The 11733-nt window shown below is 42.0% G+C and overlaps 1 protein-coding gene across 9 annotated transcripts in view; it reads left to right on the top strand.

Annotated features, from left to right (window-relative positions):
• The window catches only part of DAPK2 (death-associated protein kinase 2), a 66769-nt gene extending 55826 nt beyond the window's left edge, over positions 1 to 10943 (top strand). For 7 of the 9 annotated variants that reach the window (XM_014944457.1, XM_014944461.1, XM_014944458.1 and 4 more), the window contains exons 9-10: positions 1041 to 1086; positions 1979 to 3569. In XM_014944457.1, the coding sequence (XP_014799943.1) occupies positions 1041 to 1086; positions 1979 to 2614 (682 nt within the window). In that variant the 3' untranslated portion in view covers positions 2615 to 3569. Of the gene's footprint in view, positions 1 to 1040; positions 1087 to 1978; positions 3570 to 6758; positions 6849 to 7024; positions 7106 to 7629 lie in introns of those variants that run through there. The other 2 variants (XR_001412333.1, XM_014944463.1) reach the window with 2 other exon arrangements.
• Positions 10944 to 11733: the final 790 nt, after the last annotated feature.

The following is an 11733-nucleotide window of genomic DNA, read 5'->3' on the forward strand; positions in this document are numbered from 1 at the left end:
ACGGTGGTGACATGATCCTGGAACATGCCCCCAGTGGTGCAAGGGGAGAAAAATCTTCACATGTGCTGAAAGTGGAATGGTTCCTTAAGTCTCTCTGCAGCTGTTGCAATCCCCTAGAATTGCATGACAGCTATGCAGACCTTTATTCCCAATTCATAGGAACCACAGACCTTTTTTAAAAAGTTTTTCTTGCTTTTAACAAAGTGCACACAGAAGTAGCACCTCCTTCTCCTTCTCCATAACCGTATTTTTGTCCTGGAGGAAAGTCATGCCTTGCAGTTCTTTCTAATGGCTTCTCTGGGGGAGAAAATAAGTATTAGAGAGAAAGAGGCAAGCTGTTTGGTCAGGATTTCTGGAAATCCTCAGGGCAGGTGGGGTTTGACGAGAGGTTTGCACAGGTCTAACACCCTCCTTTTAAGAAGGGACAAGTCAGCGATACTGATATTTGTCCCATGTACAGAGGCAGTCTCTGTGCCATGCTGTGTTCCTACCTTTGGTTCTCAGTGCTCTTGAAGTGCCATTCACTGAACTGCCACAATGCAGAAGGAGGTTGGGATTGATCAGATTTGATTAGGTTTGAAGTGTTCCTCTCAGGAGTGTTGCTTTTGGGAAATGGCAGCTCCTGCAGGGCTGTAATATTGTGTTCCAAAGGGTGGTTTTGATGTCATTAATGTTGTATACCTTGATTCAGACATAGTCATATTAAAGGTGTGTAGAAAGGATTTATTTTCTAAGCATGTAGGATGAACAAAACAAAGTAATGTTTTATCACTTTTTATGGAAGGAAAAACAAAAATACAGGTAGTTTTGATCAAGTAAGAATTAAAATTGTGTGGAGTGAGGGCAGCACCTTACTGAAACTTAGAACAGTTACTAAACTACATACAAGCAGTTTGCCCTGAAATCTGAGAGTCAATCCTGGCATTATCTTGATAAATGCTTCCTATGAAGCCTGGGAGAAGTGGGGGTCAATGGACTCGTGTACAAGCTATTTCTTATTCAAGTCTGTACCGTTTTTTTTTTCTGTTGTTGTTTTTTAGGAAACGGCTTACAATTCAGGAAGCTCTGTCTCATCCGTGGATAACGGTAAGACTGAATAGAGAGACAGATCTTGCTTTTTACCATGAGCAAAACAGAGATAATATTCTCACTGTTATTCATGTGTTAAATAGAAAACTGTCCTCTAAGTATTTAGAGACCCTGGGTGTCTCCAAGAGATGTACTGGAAAGAAATTGGTTGGGTCTCACTAAATGCTTGGATTTCTGCAAATGACTTCTTTTATTATCATAACTTTCAAAAAGAGGGTGGCAAAGCTTTGATGTTTGTTGCACTTACAGTATCCTACATTAGACTGCACTTTGCATTTTTCTCTGTTTGCATGCACATATGCTACACCTTGGGTTTAGTGGTTTTTTTGAGTTGAGAGTTGGCAGGAAAATGGGGAAAATATAATTTCTTTCAAGATATAACTGCTGTTCCAAGTGTGTTGATTTGTGTGTCTGTATGTATTTTTTCATCATAAGCATTGCTTGCTTTGTGGATAAGTCTCTTGTTGAAAACACATTTAGCTAATCTCAGCATGACTAATGAGGATATTTGAAATTCAGTTTTTGCTCTGCACTGCACAAAACATTAACTGGAGTGTTTTCAGGATTGTTGTTTTTCTTCTTACAAATATTGACAGCTCTGAGACTTTTAACTTCTAAAAATTAACATGAAAATAAATTGCGGCCCCGTTATTTACACTTACCACATTGGAATGAATGCACATCACTTGTCACATTCATTTTTGGGTTTGAGTGTTTGTCTTTTTTTTTTTTTGCTTTTAATCAAATGCATGAAGGAAAATCTGTGGGAGCAAAGAATCTCCCAGCATTGTGGAAGTTCGTGCTGCATCCTTTGTGTAGATTTTTTGAATTGCTGCACTGCCATGTAAACATTCAGTAATACTGGTTCCTCTGTCTGACGACTCACCAGCTGAAAGAAGATACAAAAGTCCAAGAAAGCAAGAAGGTTGAGAACACACAGCTGAAGACAAAGCGCCTGAGAGAGTACACCATAAAGTGCCATTCGAGTATGCCTCCCAATAATACCTACATCAACTTTGAGCGCTTTGCCCGGATAGTAGAGGACATTTCCCTGACGGAACGGGGTTTCAGCACTTTGGCTGCATCCCACGATTCCTTGCAGGAGGACATTGATGCTCTGGTTTCCATTTATAATGAGAAAGAAGCTTGGTATAAAGAAGAGAATGAAAGTGTGAGGCACAAGCTGTCTCAGCTGAAGTATGAATACCGTAAAATTGAATCCCTGAAAAGACATCTACAAGAAGATATCAAGACTGTAGGCGCTAGTCTGACAGGCATAACCGGGAAATATGCTGATCTGCAGAGTCAGTATGAATCTCTCAGGCAAGAACTTTCTGAGGAACTCAAGTGGATACAGGATCTAATGAGCAGTTTTCGACTGGAAAATGAAGCCTGTGTGAATGGAAACTTTGACTTTGTTTTCAACAAAGATGTTAATGAATCGCTAATGGAGCTGTTAAACAGATCTCGCTGTGAAGAATTCCTTGCAGGATTGAATGTTGGTGTAGTAAAATCAAATCAGTAATGTTGTAGATCAGGTTAGGTGTAGGGTTTGCTGCCTGTTTCAATGTACAGCAGTGTAAAACGTTTTCAGTGCATGGATTCTACAAAAAAACCTTCACCTAGAACTAAAACAGAAATTCTGATTGCATGAGATGCTGACCAAGACCAAAATCTCCCAGTGGTTTGCAGTGTTAAAGTTTTTTTTCCCACATTTGGTGTCTGAATTTACAGGAACTGGATTATCACAGTGGTATGGACACATCTAACCCTACAGCCTTTTGCATTGCCTGTATCATACTTCATCATGTATCATCTTCATCATGAAGATTATCCAGTAATTAACTTGGAATAAAGAGTAGGTCAGTCTGTGCTTACTAGAAGCTGGGTGCCTGGAAGCTAATAAAAATCTCGTGGAAGCATCTTTGGCTGGATGAAGGAAACAAGTTGTGTAGACCTGCTGCGTGCAGGCAGTTCTATAGACCATATGAGAGAAATATTTGCAAAGGTTAAATCTGTCCTGTAAAATGAAGTAAATGGCCCAGTAGTTTAACATTTAGCTAGTACGATGGAAATTCTCTGTGAAATGGCTGCTGAGGAAGAAAAGTTAAGCTTATTTTTTAGGCCAGTTTTGCAGGGTGAAATCTTTTACCATTTACAGGTGTTACCATTTACTATTTACAGGTGTTAGCTGTTTATTGATCCTTTAGTTTCCTGTCCTGTACCAAAGAAATCATATTAAAGACACAATTGGGAATTTGTACTGAACTGATCAAATAATTGTGTATGTAATTTCACTCACAAATATTAGTTTGTGAGTGATAAGTGATAACACAGACCTCTGGTTTGCTTTCTACATAAAGAAGATGGCAAAGCTACAACTAATTTAACCTATGGTGTGGGACTTGGGACTGGTGTTCTTGCTGTATAGGTTTGGTTTTTTTCTTAAGCTTTAAAAAATATAGAAAAGTTGGCCCAAACTTGAATCATGTTCTGCTGTCTTGCATTTCAAAGAAGTAATTTGATTATACTGTATTAATATGCACAGATGTACCCATCTCATTTCTTGAACACAATAAATAGTTAGTTATGCAGGATGCAATTGAGCCTAATGGTGTAGTTAGTAACTGAAAAAGAGATGTCAAGCTTCTGTGTACTGAAAAGAGTTGCCAGCCAAGGTTCTGCAGCTTTGCTTAGCTGTATGAATTTGCTGCAAGGTGACTGTTAATGCAGCTCCAATAATCAGTGAGATAGTGGCCAGGCATCCCTGCATCACTGCTCCAGTCCATCTAGGGTGGATCTTATATATATATATATATATATATATTATAGTATGTCTCTCACTGCCCAGCCTCCTTCTTCCTTTTCCAGAGAAATCTAAACTAAATTGAACTGCTGCTGTTCATAACATTATTAAGAATAATGTTTCCTAATTTGAGATAAAACAATAAAAGCATGCTCTCATCCAATTTGTGTAGAGTAGAGGACCCATCACCGCCATGTCTACATTAAGATGTGCAGAGCCTGGTGAAAATTCAGAGTTCTGAAAACAGTTATTCAATGGGGATATTGTTACACTTGTCATTGTACTTGGTGGAGGATGGAAACTAGCCATCTAGAGTCCCTAGCCAGCTGGCGTTGATGGTTGGGAAGAACTGGGCTCTGGTGTGACAAATAGTATTGAGAATTTTACTTATATGCAATTTTTATTCTCTCAGAACACTTCAGCTGTCACTTCTGCAGGTTCCTTTGAGCTGGAAAACCCACGAGATACTGTGCAGGGGAACCATAATACAGCATTTTTTAGGAGGGAGGGAGTTTTAATTCTTAAAAAAGCAACTGAAAGCTTGGTGAGAGTTAGCATCTACAGATAAAACTCTCAAGAAAGAGACTGCCTTCCCTGAGCCATGATCTCATATTCTCTGTTCATGTTGATTTTCTTTATGAACAAATGCATTGGCGCGATGAGAAGGAACATTAAATGAGGCCACTCTGTTCCTGAGCGCGTTTGGGTGAGGTTAATATTGCTGTGACTCAGTCCTTGAGGCTAGTGCTCTCTGAGCTGCAGGAGGTCACTGACATACTGCTTTTGAGAAGATACTCTGATTGAAAAAACAACAAGGTCGCTGGTTTGTGGGCTACTTTAGGAATTGAGAGGCAGTTTTTTAACAGTCTGGAGTACTGTAAAGTGAGCTATTTTGATTCAGCGGTAGTTCTACTGCTGAAAGGGCGCTCAGAAATTTTTCATGATGATTGCACAGCTGACATTTAGCTGGTGACATTTTTTCCGCTCCAAATTGATTTCTACTTAGTGCTTTGTTGCACCGTGCTAGCCATTTGCAGCATGAGGGAATGATATTTAATGCTCAAATGTCCCAGTTCTGTTGTATGCAAACGGTGTATACATCTAAATGTGAGAGAGGCCCAGCTGAGAGCTTGGCTTCTTGAATTACTGCTGAGATAGCAGCACAAACGCTCTACCTATAGCGTTTGATGAGCAAAGTGAATTTTTGTCTCATAAATATTATCAATTATTTTGGTGAAAAAAAATGTTTAAATCCTCACTGACATGTTTTCCATTCCCTTTAGTACTCTCACTTCTTCAGGTGTCTGGCTTGGTTGCATTCCAGTCCAGTTCAGTATAAATATTTCTGGGTTATCCACCTCCTACATACACAGATCAGAACTTCTGGAAAGGCCATCACTCCATAAACTCTGTAATCTTTGAAGGGTTGATTTCTGGGCTTCCTCTTCTCACTTTGACTAGATCTGGTCAAACTTTTCTTCCCTCAATCTGTCAGATAGTTTTCTGGTCTATGGAAATTTTGATGTTGTTTTGGTGTTGGAAGGTTTTCAGAAGGACTGTATCAGGGTTTGTGGAACATCTGTTCCTTAACACCAGATTGGTTTTAGGCATGTGTCAGAATTCTGATATATATTCTTTTCTTCCTATTTTTCTGTACTGAGGTATTGCAATTCTTTCCCCATACATTTATTGCCGGGGTACAATGTCATGTGCTCTCATAATATGATACGGTTAAAGGACAAAGCCTTAATTTTTTTCAGATATGCTGAAAAGATTTTGGTATGCAGACAGGGTTTTATCAACCAGCATTGTGAGACACAGGAACAGGGCTACTCTCTGGTACAAGTTTAGTATTTAGGTTGTAGAATACAGCTAGTGCTATCTGAAGTTATTCCATATTTCACATTCATGTGCACTCACATGTTCTCCATCTTCAGATCTGAAATGACCGCCTCAAACTTACCTGTGTACAAAAAAAACCCCAAACCAACCGTAAAAGCACAATTCACAAAATGAAGTTAGAAAAGGGCCCTAATGTATCCTTGGTTTTAAAATATCCTTGTGAAGGGCAAAATGTGCAAACTTCTATCTGAAAATGTGGAAGGTAGCACGGGACCTAGCAGTGTGAAGGTGCTGGGGTTAGCCCTGTTCTGTCATGGTGTCTGGCAAGCAGGTGCATCCCCTGAGCAGCGGTGTGTTGCAGTGCTGGTGATGCACTGACAACAGCTCCGTCTCCTTTCTGTCAGGCCTCTCTGGAACCTTTTCATTGCTCTCTCAACACCTTTCAGAAAGAGGGACATCAATAAAGGCCAGCTCTGGGCAGAGAAAATGGTGCAGGTGTGTGCTGAGAAGCACCTCAGCAACTTCACAAAGTGAAAGCGTTGCCCTAGCACCCTCTAGCATCCCCTTAGTTACCTCTCCCGTTGGTGTAACTGTCCTTCATCCTGTCCTTTGGCTAGAAAAGCTGTTCCCAGGCTTTTTGTCTGTTTGTTGTGTGGATTGTTATGGAGCAGGAGGCAGAAGTGGTGGCTGGGGCAAAGTCTGTACCGTGTGATACACCTTTTGTGCCAGGTCAAGTGGCCAGAAAGGGGCAGCAGGGGAGCTTCTCAGAACAATGTTGTGCACAGGGCAAAGTGTGACCACTGACTTGTACGATAGTTTTAGGATTTTGTTTGAGATCAAAGGGGTCCTGTTCAGGCACAGAGTGGACTAGATTTAATTATTTTTATTCTTCTTTTACCTGTATGAGTCCACAGCTTCCCCAGAGAGCATTCTTTCCAGCCAGCTCCAGGGCACATGAAGAATCTTATGTATTTTATGCACCCAAGGAATCAAGCAATAAAATTGCTCTCTTATCTTCCAGCCAGTGGACAACCAACAGGCTTTGGTTCGGAAAGCATCTGTTGTTAACATGGAAAACTTCAAAAGGCAATATGCTAGAAGGCGATGGAAGGTATGACAGCGAGCCTTTAATCCTTCTCATGTAAGGCTTCCCAAGCCTGGTGGGATCAGAGGGCAAAATAGAGCTCAAATGTAAAATTGTAATATGCAGTAGGTAAATGAAATGTGTTTGGATATGTCTGTGCTGCATATGTGTGGTCAAATTCTCATTCTCCCCTCTCTCCATAGCTTTCTTACCGTATTGTCTCATTGTGCAACCACTTATCTCGTTCGCTGGTGAAAAGGGTCCTAATACAAGATGAAAGTTTGGTAGGTACATTTCTCAAAGGGGAAGAAGAGAGAGACTGATTTTACTGTGCAGTGATTTTTGCTGTCCTTGTATGGACGCACAGCCCAACAGGATGGCAATGGGTTTGAGTGGGAAACCAGATGGGACCGTGGCATCTCTTGTGTACTTTTAATGCTGCTCTAAGTTGTGTTACTGTGACAGAAATGTTGGGCATGGAGAGCCGGTGACTCTATAAACCCTTTAGGTGCTAGCCCCACTTATTCTGTAAAGGAGCAGCATGGAGGCTGCCAGTGATGTTTGGACACCATAGCAGTGACTGAGAAATGAGCAGTTGTGGAGAGTCTGCACTGCTCGGGTGCCCGGCCATCTGATGGAGGGAGGGGGGACCCCTGCGGTGCCTGTGGCCTTCTGGAATGAAACTCTGTGAGATTTCTATTAGCTATACTTTTCTCAGTAGATGATACACTAATAATATTAGATCATCGTGTTTGGGAGTGTGGTATCTCATTTATGTGACTAAAATGTTGTGGGGGTTCTATTTCAGAGAAACTGTGAAAGCGACAATGAGGATCCTTCACAGAGAAGAGCCACTCACCAGAGGAGAAGCAGCATATCCTGAAGTCATGAGAGTTCATGGGCAGGAGACAGAGGAAACACTCATCCTTGCTGAAAAAAGCAGCCCTGACAGTAGACTTTGACTTCTTGTCTGAATCCTTGGTATGATACTTCTCACTTCTCAAACTAACCAGGAGCTGGATGATGTTATTAAACATCTACTGAGCATTTTAGAAACTTGGGGATCCAGATTCCCGGGGAAATGCCACAGCACAAGCACCAACTGGAGTGCTCTTGTATGTTGAGTGTTTCAGTGCTGCTTCAATCTATTTGTGATATCAACTGCACTCAGGACGTAGGGCTTCTACTGATATTCTTTTACTGCAAAATAATTCACATTCTGCACAATGATTAAGACTGTGCATTATTATTTCAGTCAGGGAAATTGTTATTGAGTCTTAAGGAATTTTTTTTTATTACAATTTTTATATTTGTTAATAGCATAAATATTTAATGGCAGATATCTGACAGGCTTTGTTAGCTGTGTGCAACACTCTGCTATTGCTGTCATTGAAGAGAAAATCATAGTGCAATTACATATCATAACCTTGATTTCACAAACCTAGTGGTAAACAGCTCTATACTGCAATAAGAATTGTGCTCTAGCTGTCATCTTTGGCTGAAGACTAGCACAACTGCCATTGACAATTTGAGTACAACTGACTCTGGCCACTGAGAGGAGGAGATGGGCTATTTTTGGATGAAAAAGAGAGAAAAATTCTGTAGTGAATTACATGCACCCAAATACAATGTTTTTACAGAATGATGGCAGGATGCTTCACCGAAACAGGGCACTTAAAAACGCAAGGTATATGAAGAAATGGTCTTTATTAGACTTTGTTATTGTTTTAATTTATTGTGAGCAAATTGGAGGTTCATTAATGCCTCTTTGTATAGGTGCTGTTTACATGTAACCCAAACTTCAAACATCTGTGTTTTTATTCAGGGGGTTGTATCCAAAATTGAGGAAGTAAGCACTTTGACAGTGATGTAACTTCTTTGTGCTAGGAAGTTGCATCATTTTAACTATATTAGTTCAGTATTGTCCAATTGGTACCAAAAACGTGCATAGACAAGGTTATTTTTTCACTGAATATATTAGTTGGTAGATGTTCATATTTATTTTGATACTTCTTAAATTAAAATTCAGAAAGCAAGCCTACTAGAAACAACTATAGATTGACAAGGAAACTGGGTTTGTTTGGCTTTATGGTTGTCGTTTCTAGGATGAGGTTTTAGAGCTGAAGGTGTGAACTGGGGTTGAAAACTAGTGTCAGGGTTATTTTGCCTGGCTTCCAGTTTCCAAGAAAGAAATAAAAATATGCTGCTTTTATTTGTAGCTTTGTTATCCTTGCTTAGGCAGAGAGTAAAATGCAGTTGAGGAGAAAGTATTTCTATGAAAGGAAGGAAACGTACGAAGAAGCATTAGAAGAGAGAGGCAGAAGGTAGTATTTGAGGGAAGAAAGACAAAATGAAGGAGATGGTGGTGGTAGGAAAGCAGTGGAGAGGAATGAGCATGAGGGACACGTAGGGAGCAGAGGTGACTGGGAAGGTTGAAGGAAGGGGAAGAGAATGTAGATACAGGAATTGTGGAAGAATGTTTTGGCAAATATGGCACTGCATTGTGATATTATTTATTTCATTTCATTTAATTTCATGTCTTGTGCTGCCGTAGCCTGTGACATGTGCCTGAAGCAGAGCATGGGCTTCTCTTCACATTCAATTAAAAGGTGTATGTCTGAGCTTTCTGTGTAATTTTTGAGGCAGAATCCTCAAAATATATAGTGTCCTGTAGCAATAAATATATTAAGAGGGAGCAATAATGGGGAAAAGTATTGTTTCTGTGTCTGGAGGGAATTTTTCATAGATAGAACACTAAATAGATATATTTGGAAAAAAAAGATGGCCAAATTTGCTTCCTGCTTTCTCTGTCCTGTGCTTTACCCTTACTTCATTCCCTGGACTATGGAAAACCAAATAAACTTGGAGCCAGTGATATTTTTATGAATTCCTGGAGTTTCAAAACACCCTTGGCCTCCAGATTAGAGATTTCAGGATGCGTACATAAATTTCACTTCTGAAAATTAAGCCTTTGTTAAACCAGCTGTTAGGTCGTTGCATCAGAATTGTGCTCTCCTGGAGATGAGCTGGTTCTTAGGTAAAATCCCAGCAACTGTTGAGCAAGATGGGATGTAGCAGAAAGACATTACAGACAGCTCACGGCGTTTGGTCTTCAGTCACCTTTTTGCCCAGGTCAGCTGAGGACAGGAGCGCTGCCGTGGTCACAGGAGAGCAGCAGGGCTGGCCCTTCTCTGCGGCACTCAGTGGTTCCGTAGCTTCACGTGGCTCCCGGGTGATGTGGCTCTTCTCTCTGCACAGAAACCACAACAACCAGGGCTGCTGCCAGGCCAAACCGCCCCTGACTGTTCCAGACAGGAGCGTGCTGCCGCTGGATAATCTCTTGCTCTCAGGACTAACGTTTGTGATTTATTAGGAAATTTTACTCTGTATTTTGTTGGGTTTTTTTCTCCAAATGTGGTGTCCTTTGTATTTATCTCCCCTATCTATTCCGGTGAGGTGGAAATTCAGCCCTGTTTCAGGGAGGTGTAGTCTAATTAAACTGTGTTTACAGCACTGGAGGACACCTTCTCAGCGCAGAGCTGAGTTTTGTTCTTTGCCATTGGTGGGTTTTGAGGAACAACCCAGAGGTTCCTTTTATTAAGGACAAACAAAACAAAAAAAAGAAAGTGTGGGAGGGAAGCAGGGTGGTGGGAAGGGAGATGCGTCACCATCCCTGGAGGTGTTTAAAAGACAGGTAGACATAGTGCTGAGGGCCATGGTTTAGCCATGGTGTTTGTCAGTGTTAGGTTGATGGTTTGGACTCCATGATCTGAAAAGTCCCTTCCAACCTCGGCAATTCTATGATTCTATGTAGTACACTTTAATAGAACGATTTATGTTACAGAGTTTACTTTGGTGGAGAAGAAAAAAAAAATCTATTTTCTGTGTATTATTTTTAAGCAGTAAGGAACCTGGAGATAAGTGATAGACTGAAAAAAGATAAGTATTTTTATTAAAGTAAGACTATTTTTATTGTTATTTTAGTGGTGACGTTTTTAAATCTCTGTGCCTCTATTTTTATTAAGAGAAATACTGATTTTTTTTTTTATATACTTGGAAATAGTACCGACTGTCAAAAATAACAAATATATTTGTTATTCTGATTTGCTAATAAAACTTTGCAAAGCAGGACGAGTGTTTTTGCTTCCTTTCTTTCTACACGAGCTGCTGTGTTGCTCTGTACAAGGTAAGTGGAGCTGCTGTGGAACCGGAAAGCTCTGTGATGGGGAGAGTGCTCTTTGTGCCTGGAGCAGGGGTGGGCCCGGGCCTCCCGCCGTCCCCTCACGGCTGCCCTAGCACCGGGTAGAGCCAGGATCTGCCCCAAGGAAGCCGGTAAGGGGAGGTCGGTCCTCCCCGGACTGGGCGGCTGAGGAGGGAGCCATGAGGGGCGGCAGCCCGGCGGTCGGGAGCGGGCCTTGAACGCGCAGCCGCCCGTTTCAACCACTGAGGACAAAATGGCGGCGCCGCCCTGAGGGCCCGCCCTCGTGCCGGGCGCGTGGCGGCTGCGCGCGCAGCCTCCTGAGGGGCGAAGGGGAGGGAGCGGGGGCGGCGCGAGCGGGCGGCCGTGACCGCCATTTTCCTCAGCTGTGGTGAGGCGTCGCGGGCAGCGGGGTCAGGGGTGAAGGGGAAAGCAGATCGACATGGCAGCTTCGGGAGGACCCTTGTGGTGCTGCGTGGGACTGCGGAGGAGCCGTCATCTTAGCAGTAACTAGCCTTTTAGCCAGAGAGGTTGGTTGGTTTGCTTGCTGTTAGCCACATGCTGAAGCGAGAGGGAAGACTTGCTAGGCCGTGATGGACAGTGCTTCTTCAGGATTGGGGTCCCCACACCACGCCCTGGTGTCCCCCAGCCTCCAGGAGTGAGGTGAGCTTGGCTCTTTTCTGGGCACTTTTTCTTTGTTACCTCAGATCTGCG

Source organism: Calidris pugnax, unplaced genomic scaffold, assembly GCF_001431845.1.
Source record: "Calidris pugnax isolate Ruff unplaced genomic scaffold, ASM143184v1 scaffold70, whole genome shotgun sequence".
Taxonomy (NCBI): Eukaryota; Metazoa; Chordata; class Aves; order Charadriiformes; family Scolopacidae; genus Calidris; species Calidris pugnax.